The sequence below is a fragment of the Homalodisca vitripennis genome, chromosome 4, assembly GCF_021130785.1.
Source record: "Homalodisca vitripennis isolate AUS2020 chromosome 4, UT_GWSS_2.1, whole genome shotgun sequence".
NCBI classification, from domain to species: Eukaryota; Metazoa; Arthropoda; class Insecta; order Hemiptera; family Cicadellidae; genus Homalodisca; species Homalodisca vitripennis.
The window spans coordinates 157183502-157202334 of NC_060210.1; the positions used below are offsets into that span (position 1 = coordinate 157183502).

General features: G+C 32.3%; 1 protein-coding gene across 3 annotated transcripts in view; it reads left to right on the forward strand.

Moving 5' to 3' along the window:
* The window catches only part of LOC124360389 (protein sickie), a 195822-nt gene that overhangs the window by 121660 nt on the left and 55329 nt on the right, over positions 1 to 18833 (forward strand). For all 3 annotated transcript variants that reach the window (XM_046813988.1, XM_046813989.1, XM_046813990.1), the window contains exons 14-18: positions 11575 to 11640; positions 13944 to 14019; positions 14984 to 15144; positions 15262 to 15395; positions 17470 to 17645. In XM_046813988.1, the coding sequence (XP_046669944.1) occupies positions 11575 to 11640; positions 13944 to 14019; positions 14984 to 15144; positions 15262 to 15395; positions 17470 to 17645 (613 nt within the window). The remainder of the gene's footprint in view (positions 1 to 11574; positions 11641 to 13943; positions 14020 to 14983; positions 15145 to 15261; positions 15396 to 17469; positions 17646 to 18833) is intronic.

Below are 18833 nucleotides of genomic sequence, written 5' to 3' on the forward strand. Positions count from 1 at the left end.
GTTCCTTTACTTTATTTAGCAAGACGTGTGCCGTTACAAAGTCATAGTCTTTTGATATTTCTCAACATTATGATTACCGATCAGACTATTAACTGCAGATTGTAAAGCAGCAGTCTTGAGTAATTCCAGCGCGGACGGAAGTGGTCAGCACTCAAATTTGCTGATGAATATGCAAATCAATGAAACTCCGACACGGAAAGTTTCGTTCAAACAAAAGTACGACTGCCAAAGTTTTTCTGCAAATTGTGAAATTGATAGTTTGGGATGAATATACGAAGGCGGGTAAAAGAACTTTGGAATGTTAGACTGAACGATATACGAAACAATTACAACCGGTTCGGTGGACTGGTGCAGTGGTTCTGTTGGCAGGTGATTTCGCCAAACACTGTCAGTGATTCCACGGTCAACAGCAGCCGACCAACCGAATGCATGTTTTATGTCATCTGTTTCGTGGAAACACATTAAGACATTCAGATTAAGTTGAGCCATGCGTATCGAGTTGCAGAACGACCGATCTGGATATATATTTTCACATCAGTTACTGGATATCGGTAATTTCAAAATCCAAGTTGACATTTTGACTGGTATCATTACAGTCCTCGCAGATCGTTACCACTTTATCGACCCAAAGACCGAACAGTCATATAAGTATTCCCAAACTACGGTCAAGATTTTCCAAATTCATGATTGATTGACCGAACGTGCTATACTGGCTGCAAAAACATTGATGTTGGCTAAATTTTAAAATTGAAAACGGAATTCCTGGTGAAGTGATGACGTACACATTGGTATATTTCGTTACTGGCCAACCAAGATGAGCAGTAGGCCTATACAAATGATTTGTTAACGTGTTACGTGCTGTTTGTTAACTACACTCGTTCTTATCGTATAAATTAGCGATAATCAAAAACATCGATTTTCCAATGGGTACCAAGTCATTTGTCAAAAATCAGTGTTGCTATCGAGAATGGAACCGTCTCAAGTTCGGAATGAAAATACACGTTATACCAAAGTAAATGTTTTGTAAAATTGAAAGTGTCTGAAAAACTTGTTAATTTAGTATAAAAAATAATTATCGGATTGTTTATTAATACGCGGGGTAATAAAGACTTCTCTGAAGGCCATCATCAATTGAAATATAACCGTTATTCTGAAGTAAAGTCCATATAACTTAAATTAAGCAATGCAACTTAACTCGTACTTAAATTTCGTGACTGCCATGTCAAAAACTATTTATTGTATGAGCAGACCACACGTACATTACGAAAAAGGTTTTATAGTATTAACGCTATGAAGGGTCAATTGGTTTCCAATTTGGAATTCTATTAGTGTTTGACATTGAGCACAGATTTTAAATAAATATCAAAATTACATTATTTCTTTATTGTACATGTAGGCTGCGCATTGTATAGGATATAGGGGAACTCAGATGATGGGCCTGTAACAGTGAAGGTGTAACGGCCAAAGACGATATTTTTAGATTTTCAATTCATGTAACGGCTTGAATATTTGATTTTAAATTTACTCGTAAAACGCACAGAGGATACAAATAATCTATTTAAGTTTATTTTAGTATTTAAATGTAACATTTTAAGAAATATACAAATTTTCAGGTACAATAATAGTGCAGAGTGAAGAGTTAACGACAGAGCAGAATCGGAGAGTTTACAAGCTGTGTGTGACCAGTCACGGCTGGGAGTTGATGTTTGTTTGGCGTTTTATTGATTTCCCTTTACTTTTAATTAATGGCCTGGTCACGAACAGTGGTGCTTGTTTGGGTTTCTCCGTTTTTTTGGCTTTATGGGATGCTGTTCAGGTTATGATGTAATGAAACATATTGTGTTTTAATCGGTCGTAATTAAATTTTATATATATATATATATATATATATATATATATATATTAAATGTGTATAAATGGCAATAGCCGAATTTTATTTCAATGAACATTGAATCACAAAAAGTACTTACTCCGCCGGGACTCGAACCCGGATCTCTCACTTGCCGGGTGAATGTGCTACCATTACTGTACACCACAGAGCCCTTACTTTTTACGATTCAATTATTTTGTACTTGGCCGTATCTGTCACATATGTGTTTAAATTAAATAACCAAACTAACATATGATCGGAAGACCAAATACCTGTCAAACTACTTTTATTTACATTCATGAAATTTGTATAAATGACAATAGCCGAATTTATTCTCAATAAACATTGAATCACAAACATTGCATAAGACCATAAGCCGGGAGCAGCAAACATTTTGCCTTTTGCAGACATCAGCTGTTGTACATAGGTTATACAAATTTTAAGATACTAAATATTTTTCAATTTTTGTACCGATTCCAACGGTACTTTTACCAACAAAATCAGTCAACATATAAGCAAGCATGACCACTTTTTAAAGGTACGCTTGCACAAACCGGGAGCGCCAAACGTGTCACAGTTGAGAGGTATCAGTTGCTCCTGGCTTATTGTGCAAGCGTATATTTAAAGTGATCGTGCTCGCTTATGCATTGACGGGTTTCGTTGAAACAAGTACCGTTGGAATTGTAATCAAATTGCTCAAATAGTAGGTGTCAGTTATGTCAAGTTTTTATAAATATTATGGTTTTTTGTTACTTGACTTTAAAATTCAATATACGCCATTTTAATAATATTACAGAAAATAAGACAATTATGTGTTTTATTTTCCACTTATATATTCAAACTTATGCGCCAAATTTGGTTTATTATTTAGCTTAACTAGTTCTACAGATATTAATTTTTTTATAAAAGTAACATTTTTCGAATTATATTTATAGGTCATTATTTGCTTGAAATGATAAATACTACCACCCACAGAAGTTTGACACCTTCTTGTGAACACTCTGTATATATTAATACATACGTGAGACTGAGAAGCCTATTACGGTCAAAGAGGGCCTACTTTGGGTAGGCTATAAGGGGAAATCTCCTCAATGAATGTTATTCATGTAACATTATTAGAAATAATCGTTTATAATAGGTTTTACTGATAGGAGTCTTATTTTCGGACTGTAGTCTGGTAAAAAACTGCTCGTTAAGGTATGGTAGTGTTCATCCCTATAGTTTTCTTTGAGGTATTGTAAAAATGCCAAATCACAGTTTCCAGCACTTTATGTGCAAACATTTATAGGTTTGTTTATTAAGGTGTGTTTTATAACAGTGTTTTAAAAATTATTTTGAATAATTTAAATGGTTTAAATTCGTCATTAGCGTAATCTGTAATACAAGTGGATAACTTTGTTTTGGTGTCTTCATTACACTACTGAACAATAACTGTATACTTAATATTCTCTAAAGTTTAAATTCGTCATTAGCGTAATCTGTAATACAAGTGGATAACTTTGTTTTGGTGTCTTCCTTACACTACTGAACAATAACTGTATACTTAATATTCTCTAAAGTTTAAATTCGTCATTAGCGTAATCTGTAATACAAGTGGATAACTTTGTTTTGATGTCTTCCTTACACTACTGAACAATAACTGTATACTTAATATTCTCTAAAGTTTAAATTCGTCATTAGCGTAATCTGTAATACAAGTGGATAACTTTGTTTTGGTGTCTTCATTACACTACTGAACAATAACTGTATACTTAATATTCTCTAAAGTTTAAATTCGTCATTAGCGTAATCTGTAATACAAGTGGATAACTTTGTTTTGGTGTCTTCATTACACTACTGAACAATAACTGTATACTTAATATTCTCTAAAGTTTAAATTCGTCATTAGCGTAATCTGTAATACAAGTGGATAACTTTGTTTTGGTGTCTTCATTACACTACTGAACAATAACTGTATACTTAATATTCTCTAAAGTTTAAATTCGTCATTAGCGTAATCTGTAATACAAGTGGATAACTTTGTTTTGGTGTCTTCATTACACTACTGAACAATAACTGTATACTTAATATTCTCTAAAGTTTAAATTCGTCATTAGCGTAATCTGTAATACAAGTGGATAACTTTGTTTTGGTGTCTTCATTACACTACTGAACAATAACTGTATACTTAATATTCTCTAAAGTTTAAATTCGTCATTAGCGTAATCTGTAATACAAGTGGATAACTTTGTTTTGGTGTCTTCATTACACTACTGAACAATAACTGTATACTTAATATTCTCTAAAGTTTAAATTCGTCATTAGCGTAATCTGTAATACAAGTGGATAACTTTGTTTTGATGTCTTCATTACACTACTGAACAATAACTGTATACTTAATATTCTCTAAAGTTTAAATTCGTCATTAGCGTAATCTGTAATACAAGTGGATAACTTTGTTTTGGTGTCTTCATTACACTACTGAACAATAACTGTATACTTAATATTCTCTAAAGTTTAAATTCGTCATTAGCGTAATCTGTAATACAAGTGGATAACTTTGTTTTGGTGTCTTCATTACACTACTGAACAATAACTGTATACTTAATATTCTCTAAAGTTTAAATTATATATATATATATATATATATATATATATATATATATATATATATATATATATATCTCATCTCATCGTATCTGCCTTCAGGGCACATCAGACTCGCTGCTACCTCGAGCGTTTTCTCAGGCCTAAAAAACTTGCATTTTGTGTTGGGCGCATTGCTTTGCCATTCCATGTACATTTCGATTTCAATTCGCTTTGCATTAGGTCGCGACAGTCCCAAACAGCACGGCATTTGTGTTCATTACATTTAGGAAGACCTATATTCCCTTCGTTTATGAATTTCGTCTGAGATGTCAAACTTATTATTAGATTGCCCTATTTATACTTTACATCTCTTCGTAAATTATTCTGCAATTAGAGTAATTATTTCATTACATAAATGGTTACCTTTTCGGCACAGTTGGCTCACGCCGGCCGCGCTGTATATCTTGACCCTGTCTGTAATTAATACAAAGCACAGTGTAAACAGTTTCAATTTACAGATTTTCGAAGAGTCATTTACGATTATATAATTTAAATTGGTTTATATGTTTTATAAATATAGTAAATAAAAAAAACATCGACGTATTGCATTAAATCTAATTTAATGTTAATGCAATAGTGATAGGGATATTCGATCTAAATTTAGAAGAAGTATATAGCGTATGAAGGTGGTAACAGATGAGTAAGGTTTCAGGGGGTGGGTGGGTGGGTGTGGTCGATTGGTACCCCTGGCGACCGTCATTGATTGAGTCGCGCCCTGCTTGCCGCCGCCGCGCCACCGCACCACCACTGTCACCGTCTCCGGTCTGCTTTGTTTACCCTGTGTGACTCACGCACTACTTGTACACTACACCACACCATTACTACTAGCTGTAGTAAGTATTAGCGTCACCTTCACACACATCCTCACCATACTTCACCTCCGCCGCGTCATCATCATCCTTATCTGTACGCGTCTCTCCAACTCGGCCCTTCACCAGACGCTGGAGTCTCTATCTCCAGTTCGTTGTCTCACAGTGTACATCGGTGTATAGTTGGTGTATTCAGTATTGATGCGCGTCGATGTGTGTATCTAAAATTTCTTCCAATTGTTTTTCATCTTACATTTTTCCCAAAAAAGTTAAAATAGGTTTCTGTTTACAAGCTTTTTGGATGAATTGGTGTTGAGATACATTTATATCAGTGAACCGGACACAGTGTATGTATCCTATAAGATTAGTTGGCATAAATTAATTTATTTTTATTTTTAAATATTTAACACTTTATGGTGATAAGGTGTATTGCTTTTTTACTGATTGACACATATTTCTGGCTTTCTCCTCCCTTACAAAACACATTTGTATTCAGTTTATGACATATCTACACTTTTCTATCCATCATGCAAGTCCATCATTCAAAACTGGATTACAATGAAGTTTTATTTTGAATTAACCCCTGCTTACTATCAATTGTGTTACAATTAAAAACGTTGTATGCCTGGTTTTTGAGAGTGTATTAACTACTATTTGATTTGTACCCAGATCTGTTATTCTTTTATATTTTCAATATTTATAGTATTACCCTATGGGAGTCTTTTATTATTCTTTAGTAAACATACTTTTGGTTAAAATTGTAAGCCCAAATATCAATAGAGCTTGTATAACCCACACATTCAAATGTGAATACTAATAAATAAAAACACTCATAAAGCCACATCCAAACTACACATGTCAGGTTTATTCGGCCACATATAAACACCAATGCATTGTCATTCTAAGGGATGCATATCGAATATAATAATACAAGACACTATTGTAGGCTAACACTGTAAACCTGCACCAGCTGATGTTGGGTTCATTAAACAGCAAAATTGTTTTGTTTCAGTCCATTCTGAGAGAGCATCTGTAAAACATACAATTGTTGTCTGTTCCACATATCACAAGTATCCAGATATTATTGTGATATGTTGAACTTAACCCACAGGCTAAATTGGTTAACCAATTTGATTTGATTGAACATTATGATATTTGACACATAATCTTTTGAGGTATTTTGAGATTACGTCTTATATATTCTGTTACTTTTACAGGTGATTTACAACACAAGTATGCCTATCTAAATACAAGCCACATTGCAACAGTAATTACTAGGCCTTGCCTCTGAAGTATGATGTCTTCCAAATTTTCCTGTTTTGCACAAAACCCACTTTTGGAGACATTTTTGAATTATTTATTGCAAGGATGTGCTTCATTGAACAGAAATAATATTTGTGAAAATATGTGCTACTCTTTAGATCTCCAAATAACACCTTGTCACACTATTTCAATTGTACCATATGGACCCATAACTTTCTTTGTTTTTAATTTTAGGGACGTGTTTTTGTTAATAATAACAGTTAAATGTTTAGAAGATTACAAATCATATTTGTGTCAATTGATTCTACTTCCTGGGACTTTTATACATTCTTAAAATTGTCAGAAAACTTAATAATTTCACAGTTATGCTTAGTCAAGTAAAGTAAAATCTGTATTGGACATGAATAAGTTTACAGTTACTCTAATCCTATTGTGTCACTACATTTAAAAATTATTCTCCTGTTTGGTTTTGTAGACACTTAAAAATTGTAAGATATTAAAAAAAATATTTATTACAAGGTTATGTTTCAATGAATTAAACTCAAATGCTTGGCAATTACCATTTTGTAACCTACTTCATGTAGGCCTACTACCTGTTTTCACAATATAGAATTTTTCTTTACTTTTACATGAGCATACCATAGGCCTACTCTTTCTTTAAAAACATAATAATAAATGGTGGACTTACTTAATGTAATTAATTTACATGTATGATCATTGATTGTACTTTAGAATATCATAATTTAAAAGATATTGTAACATAATTTACACTTGTTATTTTATGCCATTCCTGTTGTAACACACAATTCTTAAAGTACAATGTAGGAGTACACCACACCATATGTTGTGTAACAGGCTTTGCTAAGGTTGCTTGCAGAATTTCAAATATAAATCTTATTTCATTCTCAATATGTCCTGCTGACAGACAATCTTACAGAAAAGAAATTTTTACAACTCTCTGATAGACAAAAGAGAAATTGTGTCAACCTTCAATGACCCTCAGCCAAATTCCATGGTTGGACGACCAATGTAGATCTCATTCTTGTCTAAGTAGAAATGAAGTTTCATGCAAAATTTAAAGTCTACAGACGAAATCTTTCTCGAAAATCTTACCACTTGATAAATTCACATTTTTGTTCATTAAGATAAGTTTCATAGCAGAGTTAAAATAATAAAGAGTGCTCTGAAATCAAGTCTTCAAACCAACTTTGAACATTCACTTTCTTCTAGGTTATTTTTTATCTTTACTCTATGAGTACAATTTTTATTATATGACTGTATTAAGATTTTTTTTGTACTGAGGGAAAAGGATGGTTTGTCCCTGCGCTTAGTCCTAAAAGGACCTTTGCGCCTCCCTTACTTAAATTTGTGTCCTCAAAGTCCGAGTAGTAGTGTAGTAAGGAGAGATAAACATTTTGGATAGTCTTAATCCTGAGGCTCTACTCCAATTAATGTTTCTTATCCTCTTTTCTCAATCTTTAACAAGAGCTTTGCTGTTGGAGAAAGCTATCCCGCAACCTGGCTTAGACCCCACCATTATGGACTCCACTCCCTTTTTGGCGAGGATGCCTGCTTTTTCATTTCCATGAATGCCCTCATGACCCGGCACCCAACCGAGTATTACTCTGTTATTCATTGCCAGTTCAGCTAGAACATTCTTACATTCCCAGACTGCTTTCGAGTCAAACGAACAGGTATCAAGTGCCTTTAGTGTAGCCTGACTATCAGAAAGTATCAAGTATTTTAATCCTTTTGTCCTCATTTGTATGAGTCTTCTGGAGCATGAGTCTATTGCCATGACTTCCGCTTAAAAGACCGTAGCATGTTTTCCCAGGAGCACTGCCATGTTAACTCCTGGTCCGTATATTCCGTATCCTGCCCTAGAGTGAAGGCGTGAACCATCTGTGTAAAACTTTAGGACTCCTTTTGTAGAGTAGGCCTCCTTTTTAATCAATTTCTCCCTTCCATCAAAGAAAAGACAGAGAGATAGAGACAGTATATGGGTTTTCAAAGAAGTATTTCTTAACCATTGCACCTGACACATTGGTTAGCATTTCAGCCTCAGAAAATTCCTGCATAAGATTTGTTTACAAATTTATTTATTTAGCTATTTTCTCGTTTTCATCATGGTTACCCATAAGACCAATGTAAAAATAGTTGCTAATGCTCAGCCAAATCCCATGGGGTGACATGCACCATCATGGAACTCAGTGTTGGTAACATATAAGCGAAGCTTCATGTAAAATTTCAAGTCTAGAGGTCAGTTCTTTTTCAAGATATTGTGTGGACAGACAGAAATAAAATCTTTTCAACCCCACAGATGATAGGCTTCGCTAATGCTCAGCCAATTACTTTGCTGCTACATTCCCATGGTAACATACCATTTTATACTAATGTACACCAACACAGACTACAATTGTGAATATCTTCCTTGTGATGTTTAAAACAACAACAGTCTGTTGGCTGCAATAAAAGAAAAAGTAATATTTTATGTGGTTATGCCAAACTGAAATGTATGATGGATTAGATTAAGAATATTTCATATCCTATTGCTACTCTAGTATAAAACAGTACAACTTATTGCTTAATCAAAAGTTACATGTTGAGACTGTCCCTTCTCATCATTAATGTGATGCTGCTATTTCTGATAGTTAATACTTGTCATAGCATGCTAATGGATTAACTGCGTAAATAAATGTGTGATCAAGTTAGAGTGTGAGTAAAATAAAATAATATTTTTCAAATAGGGGTTTCTAAAAATTACTATAAATGTTTTTGTGTTAGGAATGGTTATAACTAAAAGTACAATCAGATATCTGGTTTAAGTTCTTTAAATTACAACTACACTTATTTAATTTTCAGCCTGTTTTATATAATTGTCACGTAAAGGTATATTATTTTATGGTATCTTCGAGTGGTTTTATTTTAGTGAGGATAAATCTTTATTGAATTAGAAACCACCCCAGATTTGTACCTCTAATTGTTTAGTACAAGAGATAACATCTTTTACATAGCTTCAAAATTGTGTGTAAATGTTACAGCTGACAACAATTCTAACCCTCAGCCCTAGAGAATCTTTGTATATAGAGAAATACGATGCAAATTTACTAACAGACTCTGACAGTGTTGTCAACATAACCAATTGATTGAAATGAGTGTAATCTTTGTTTCATCAAAGTGATCCCACTTGTCTGGAGCCAAGAGAAGGAGTTAAACTCTGCACTGTGGCTCTGTTGTATAAACTACAGTCCCACTGTTTAGCCAGCAATTTAGATACTAAAATTTGCCTTGTTTTCGCCTGTAATTTAGGATTGTTTTTATAAAATTTTACTCATATTAACTGTTTGGTGTATGTTTCTAATGAAACCTTCACATTTACAATCAATAGAGTGCTTCCACCCTATTGGAGTAAGGCTGTAAAGTATTTAGAAAGACTTTTACAAAAATTAAATTTGCTCCAATCAAAAGCTGGGTACAACATTAAAATCACTATCTTCTATCCTTTTAAAAGTTCTGAAAATTCAGACAAAATTATGTTATTTACTTGCTTAAGTAAACTACAACTACCAGTTGTTAAAAAATTAAACAACCACATTCTGCAAATCATTATTTTGAAAATTTAATAATTCATATGAAGTTAAACCAAATTATAGAGAAAACATTAAGTAAGTTGAGTGTAGTGGTACCCATTGTAATGGTGACATAACTTGTTAAAATTGCATTAAGTCCACATCATTGTTGGTCAAGCTTGTTAGGTGCAAGTGGCATGTGCCAACAGTGACTCAATTTGGTTTTTTTTTTTTTTTTCGATAATCTATACTGCCTTGTTGAGTTGGGTATTTTACTAGATGACAAGATATTACTCAAGCTGTTACGTACTGACATGTTAGAGGTGAACTGATGAGGAACTCCCTTAGGGCATGGCTCAGTGTTTCTTGATTTCGGTGTCCTGCAGTATTATGCTTTTTGTCTTATTTATTCCAAAATTTATTTTAAAACTTTTATTATTTCACTCTCTACTGGCAGATTAACATGTAAATTGCCAACTCTATAAATTCTGTTATAGCAGCTGAGTGCCAAAATTTGTTTAAGGTGGCGCTCAACTATTGGTTTTTCTGTTCACTGGAACTGCTAACTAAGATTTGATAGTTTATTTGTTGTTATTGTTAGTAAAGCATCTTGTACATTGGATGGACACCAATATTTACAAATAAAGATACTACTAAAAGATGTATCTGTCAGCCCAATAATACACAACTCCTCATAGCTACTGTACTGTTGCTCTAAAGCTTTGTTGACATCTTTTATACTGGAAATACATGCTCTCCACATTCTGTAGGCCTGAGAGTATGTCATGCTTGACACAAAAAAGTTGATGAGCCACAAATATCAAAGCTCTTAATTGCCATTGACTACAATTAAGCAAAAGTTGGATTGATCTTTCAATTCAGTTGTATCTTTATGGCTCTGCTGTAGAAAAAAATGCAATGGTTTCACAAAATACGAGAACTTCTTCATGGATCTTCAGTAGTTATCAGTTATTAGCCCCAACACCCAGTGTTCAGAAAGAGAAACATTGTTTCTATTACTAAGTTTACAACAGGAATTGGTTCATTCACTGATGGGCATGCAAAAAATAGTATCCATTGTGTTTATTTGGATATCAACAGTGAATGAGTAAAATTCAAATGGCATAAAATAGACATTAAGATTGATCGAAATTAAATGTTTCAAATAATTACTGCATGGATTTATAGGAAGGTAATTAATACTTATAGTTCGGTGTATATAATGATTCGCTTATTCAATTTAATCGTAATTTAAAAATTATTATAAACATATTAATGTATGTTTACTGTACATTCTTAAATCTTTTAGCCAAGATATTAATACTCCCATTACTGGTTTGAATAAACCATTTAACTTTTAACTGTAGCCTTTTTAGTTGTTGAAAATCAAATTAAAAACTATTGTCTGTGCTTTTACCATTTTTGTGTGTTTCAGGCTGCATAGAGGCCCACCTCTACCCGTGGAGCTGAACCGCAGTGCCAAGCCTCTTGCCAGGCTACAGTAAGTTACATCAGCATGTAATATTTCATTTTTACCTGCGTACAAAAATATACAGGGTTAATGAAAAAACTGGAGACCCCCTGTTAATATTGTAACAGATTACACTAGACAAATTAAACTCTGCACACCTTTATGTCATGTTATAAAGTATTTTTGGGCATAATTGCTACGCCTTAACAAACTCAAAATGGGGGGTTTTGGGGGCAACTAAAAAATTTCAAATGATAAGCTCAATCGAGTAACCTCTCGTTTTAATGGTCAGGAGGGTTAATCTACTTTTTAGTATTTAACAAAAAATGATAAAATTAACATTTTATTATTATTTGTTATACACACATGTACATTACATCTAATTGTATACACATTACAATTAATACAATTATTACAATACAACTAATACACATTAATATAATATAGTTTATTAATACTATAACATGTATAATTCACTATGCAGTTTATTAATATAAACTATGATTGGGAAAAATTTAACAGCATTTAAGTAATCCAGAAAATTTCTTTTAACAGCAGTATTGTTAATAATGGAGAAAAAACAGTGTAATACTGCACATCCCATGTTGTATTCAGTATTACTGTCATTTGGAGATTCAGAATCTCCTAGGCACTAGTTTATGATAAAGTCTCAAACATCAGTGTAGTTAAGAACATGGATTAGAAATGGGAGCTACCACTAATGGAAATAAGACTATAAGTCAAAATATCTTAGAAGATAATAATTGAATGATAAGTCGACTAATTGTTAGAATAATAAACAAGAGTTGATCATTGACCTCTTTATTTCTAAGATACGTCAGGAATGGTGTAGTCATTTTGGCTTTGGTCTCTATTTTCATTAAATGTAAAGCAGAATTAAAAAATTAATAAAATATTAACCTAAAATTAAAAAAGTTAAATGTGCAGTTTTGCAGACTAAAGCATTTATGCAGGATGAAAACAAAAGTGGTAGGCCGGGTTACACGTGTGTGTATGGGGGCTAATGGTCGCCTTATCTTCTAGAGCTCTTGACACTCCAGATAAAATTCTAAGTTGGTGTTCTATTCAATCATGTTTTGAAACATTTCTACTCTTTCAAAAATATTAAGTATGTTTTTGGGTTTTTGAGTTCTGGTTAGTGGTGAAAGCAAAGTTCTGCTTGTACATACCTAAGTGCATCAGCAGGATAGGAAATACTTAGTCATCCATGCTGGTCAGAGAAATTCAGTTGTTTGTTACTAATTTCTACTGCTAAATTGTAAGTTAAGGCATATATAGTCAGAAGCAGAGTCATCCATGCTGGTCAGAGAAATTCAGTTGTTTGCTACTAATTTCTACTGCTAATTGTTAGTTAAGGAATATATAATATTGTATTGATATAAAGAATACTAAAGTTTACCCAACTCTGGCTCACAATGAAGTGCTATATAACAAGTCCATATACCATTGAAGAAATGGATTTTTATGTGATTTAGCAATCCTCTCACAAAAAGTTATCTGTTTTACAATAATTTCAAGTAAGTCACTTTTAATTGAAAAAGTAAATGAACCCACATTATCTTAAAATAAACTTCATTTTACATTAAAAAGAAACAAAAAATAATAACAACTTCTCAAAACTAATCAGCTTTCATTTTAGGTAACAATCTTTGGTTATCGTTATTACTTTATTATACTCAACAAAATTGTACATATTATAACCATTCACTTTTTACTGGTTACTCGAATCTGATGCTCATAGTGTTAAACATTATAGGTTTTGTGTGAATAAGTAGATAGTGCTAATGAATATTTTTGTATCTGTCAAACAAAATCAAGTTTTTTTGAAACAATACTATTACTTTGTAAAAGAAAAAATTAATCTGAGATGGGTTGTGGTTGGCCTAATTGCATTTTGGAAATAATGGATAATCTGACCTTTTCATAGTGTAAGTATCTAATTGTTATTAGAAATTTATGTACACAAAGATAAAAAGTACTCTTTCTTGATGATTTTCTTACAACTGATAACTATTTACAGAAAGCAGGTTAAATAAATCAAAATTAGATCATAAATTAGATTATAGTCCTACTGATTTGTAACTTTAATTCATTTAATTATATATTTATCTAATTCCTACAATAATATTCTTTATTCTTCCAACAATAATAAATAATAAATATTGCAGTCCATTATCAAGTACACTGTTATGACCTTAAGTCATAATACCTTGTGGACTCCATACTATTGTACCAATTATTATACTACATGGGTAGTACAAGCTATCAATGTCTGTATTACTTTTTTCATGCTGTAGCTGTTTGTATTATAGGAGAGAAGGAAAGACTGAGGGAGCAAGGAGTGATGAATTAAAAATCCTGTCGACAGACGAAGTTCATCACTATAAGGTATAGTATTTTTTTAACAGTTTTTAGGTAATTGTTAACATATTTTAAACTTAAATATAAAAAATGTTAACAGTTTTTTGTTAAGTACAATGTCTTGTTTAGGCTACAGCCTAGTCATCCAGTTAATACTCTCTAAGAAGTGGGAAACGTAAATAATTTATTATAAATATTTATTATTTACTCCTTTCTTTTTTGATATATTTTAAAGTTATAATGGAAAACCTTCATCATTACGTTTTATATCAAAGACAATAATTTGTTTTATCACGTATGTAAATTAAATATCAAAGACATTGTATTATTATTATTGCGCTTATATTTATTGGGCAGATTGTTTTGTTAATCAAATACTTATTTTGAAAAGAACAATAATTACTGGAATAAATATCAATAAAGGCCACCACATACATAGCTTAGTGTTCATAGGATTTTATAAAAGTTAAATCACAGTGATTTGGAATTAATAAAACTATTACAGTTAGTTTTGGTTTAGTGTCAATACTTACAAGTAGTTTTGGATGAAAAGCCAGTAGAAAAGCAAGTAGTTGTTGAATAGACAGGAAAAGTTGTGGCCACATTTAAATTTATACTACTAAGGATTTTTCTGATTCATTACCTGAATCATGGAGCAAGAATAACATTCCCTTGTTTATAAGACGAATTGTTAACTAAATATCATCATGCTGTTGAAAACTATGAGTTCTGAAAATTTTACATTTTATCACAAAAAAGTAGTTTTTTACTAAATGTACAACTGCACATTGTTAGTGGAATCAGTATTTACCTGTTTCCATTATTGTGCCATTATTACCTTAAACATAAAGTAGATAAATGTCATACAATTTGTTTAGTGAAATAAAAGTTGTAATGCTTCAGAAAAATAATGTATTCAATATTTTGTTCCCTTTAACAGGAATATTCCTCTTATTAGGATAAATTGATGAAACTGTGTTATTGTACATAGCGAGGGAGTGCCCCGGGCCCTGAGGGGAGCGGGCGGGGGGAGGGGTTTGACCCCCCTCTCAGCCCCCCTGAACCGCAGCCCGTTGTCTACAGAGTGGTTGGTTCCCGGTCGCACATCAAGAAAGCTGACAGCAGCCAACAAACTGAAAATAGTGCCTTTAGGTAAAGAAAATTTTGAAATTTCATAAAGTTAAATAGTTTATTTGAAGAAAATATATAATGCTTTTTTTTTATAAATAACATTTAAAGCTAAGATGAATAAAATGATGGATGTTGTAGACAAGTGTCCTCGAGCCAATGGAAGAAGTATGTAGAGGGTGTCCCAGAGCTGAGTCGACACGATGTGGGCCGCAAGCAAAAACAGCAGCCTTACAATGGTCTTCAGCGCAAACCTGACAAAAAGAGGATTTCTGGTGTGTGCCCTCATTATATTATTTACTTTTATATGCCTATAACTTTTAGTTTCCCCCAGTCTTAGGTACTACTTTCCTCATTGTCCTACATACAATTGTCTAATGAATGTCTTAAATACCAATATAACAACTCAATATATGAAGATATACAGGGTGGCCCAAAAGTCAGTTGTCAGAAATGAAAATACAAAGTTACCAGAAAGTACAAATACTTTATTTGTACAAAGTATTGTATTATTAATGTAATTATTATTATTTATTCTTAATTATTAATTTAAAGAGTATCTAACCTACAATAGGTGCTCAAAGTGGCTTCCACGTTGTTCTATACAAACATAGTCTTAAAAAATTGCAAGTGACAACTGACTTATGGGTCACCCTGTATAATTATAGTAACCCTGTGTCAGTTATACAACATCAAAACATTACTACAATTCAAATGCTCAGATACTATGTTTAAATACTTTACCAATTAAAATTCAAGTTCAGATGGTCTAAAATAATATAGCTCCTCTGAATACTGGGCTAGGGTCTCATGTTTCTGGAGGACTGCCTTTGTCACCTTCATTACCAGTTTGTAATGTTCCTATGGCATATTATATAAAAGTTTTACTATAAAAATCATCCTTACAAAGGGCATGCCCCTCATATAGGGTGCATTACACTTTTAATGCATGGCCCTTACCCCATAAAACATCATTTTTACTCTATGACAGTGATGTTTTCATATATAATGAAATGCAAACACAGGCCTTCAGACTCAGTCACTATACATAACATAACCTGTAAAGTGCAGTATACAGTAATATCTATATTTTATTCTTTTAGTTTATTGTGTACATTACAAGTCACGAAAGTGTTGAGAATGTATACTAATGAGTAAATGTATTGATTTATGATAAGCAAACTAGAATGTGTGATGCAGCAAAAATAAGTCAACCAGTACTATTTTATTGTTTCATTTCACAATGCATGGTGTAACATTTTAATATATGCGAATTGTTTTCTTTCATCAGATTTAGGATTAAAAAAATGAATTGTTACCACAGATTCATATCCTTTTTAATCCAGCTGTGATGTGACTGGACAGGTTCATGTTGAGGTTCATCATTACTCTCACTCCAGCTACCATACCACTGTTTGATACATCAAAATCATCATCAGTGTCTGACTAAACACCCTACATTGCTGCCATAACCTAAAACTATAACAACACAATTATGCACACAAAATGGATTGCAAAATTTCCATTCACAATTGGTTTCAATTTGATTTTATGTACTTCACAACCACTACATATTAAATATGAAACGTACTAATGACTTGAAAACAACTATGATAAATTATATTTAATAAATTGAGCACATCAAGTGAAGAACTATTTGTGTATGTGGTTGAAATTGTGAGTACAATTTATGAGTATAAATCTGTAAAATAATATCTACATCTGTGCAATGTTTTCATAATGGCGATATATCAAAATTTTCAAAGGATTTAGCTTACAATTTAACAATTTTTGTTTTTGAGCCTTGTTAGCCAATTGGTGAGAGAGATTCTTTAACTTAGGTAAACTGTTATCTTTTAGTTGTAAATTGTTTTGTTAGGATAAAAGACTAATGTATAAACTTAATATTATGTTGTTTACACATGTGATGAAGTTAATTTTGGAATAAGTTGATTTAATAAAAGGCTTGGTTAAAATCATATTGTAACCTGTAATTTAGACTTCATACAAAGTAAAATAAAACAACACCAAAGCAAAGCTCAGTCGCTTAGTGTTCTTTGTAATTCACTATTCACGTTAACTTTTAGAATGGGTTACTGGGCTCCAGAAATTAAATTACCTTATACTTCATACAAGGAAAACTCTTAATTTCATATTATAGGTTGGTCAGTTCTAATAAGAGCTAATTCTGCAAAATGTATCATGAAATCCGATGAAACCTTTTTGCCTAAACTTTAATTAGAGAGTTTACTAGCATAGGTTATTGAACCTGGTATGTAGTAATAGTCAAAATATTTGTAGTAAAAAGTGTAAAAGAAAAAGTTGTAATATTTAAATTGTTATTTCTAGGATCAAAAGAAGAGCTAGCACCAGAAGAGTACACCAATGGTGATCGAAAAGGTAGAGAGAGTAAAAGTAAAGTCCGAGGAGTTCCTCCCAATTTCGGCTATATAAAACGATCGATAAATGGAAATGGGAAAGGAGAACCTCGAACTGCTCAAGTATCTGCTGTTCCTAGAACCAAGGTAAGGTAGTATTCCTCTTCTGGAATATTATGCAAAAGAATTATTGTAGATTCATACTTAAGATTAGGAATAGCAGAGGAAGGTGGTATTCTGTCGTAGTTTTTGATTCTTGTACACAATTGAAAACTCTTTATCATAAATAACAGAATATAAAAATAAAGTGCAATACGTTTTCATCATCAACAAATAGGACCTAGAAAGTTAACAAATTTAAAATGAAAGTGTTGGCTAAAATGTATGAATAATAGCCAAGTTAACATTTTGGCTCCTAAGAAGCACAGTGTACATACCAGTCTTATTAAAGTAAAATCTGAGTGTAAACACTTGGAACCAATGTTTTAATTGGCTGAGCATTAGTGAAGCCTATCACTCAGCTGGAAAAATTTCTTTTTGACTGTCTGTCTGCAGAACATCTATAAAGCAACCTGACCTATAGATTTGGTGCATGAAGGTTCGCTACTATATGAGGAAAACTGAGTTAGATTAGAGTGTATGTCACTCCATTGAATTTGGCTGAGCATTAGCAAATATTTTTACACTTGTCTTGTGGATAACCTTAATGGCAACGAGAAAATAGTAAAATAAGTAAATTTTTAAACAATCTCAGTATACTCACAAGAGATTTTAAGAAGTAACATATTAACACATGCAGCATGATTATTCAAAAAAATCCAACATAGTTTTATGTTTACTCTTTATTATTTAAAACATTGATATGAATAATTTAATGCACAAAAAATTGCATGTGTCATGTGGCAAGATATCTCGAGAAAAATGTTATCTATAGATTCAAATTGTGCATGAAACTTCATTTCAACATAGACAAAAATGGATTCTTTGATTTTGCACGTCCATCCATGAAATTTGTCAGAGCGTCTTTGAAGCCTATCACTCAGAAGGCTGAGACAATTTCCCTTTGTTTGCCGGAGATGTAACAATTTCCTTATTGTATGATTGTCTGTTGTTCTATCTGCCAATAATGAAATGAGCTAAAGACTTGAAATTTGGCATTGAACCTCAGTGAAGCCTCACACATGTGTGGCATATTCTTACCTTGTTAAGTAATTATTTTCTATATTAGTGTAGAAAGTATGTAACAGTTTATATCAATATTGAAATATAATATTTACAATGTATTGCTGTTTTCTACTGTAACCTATCTTGATAGATTAAATCTAATTCTGATGT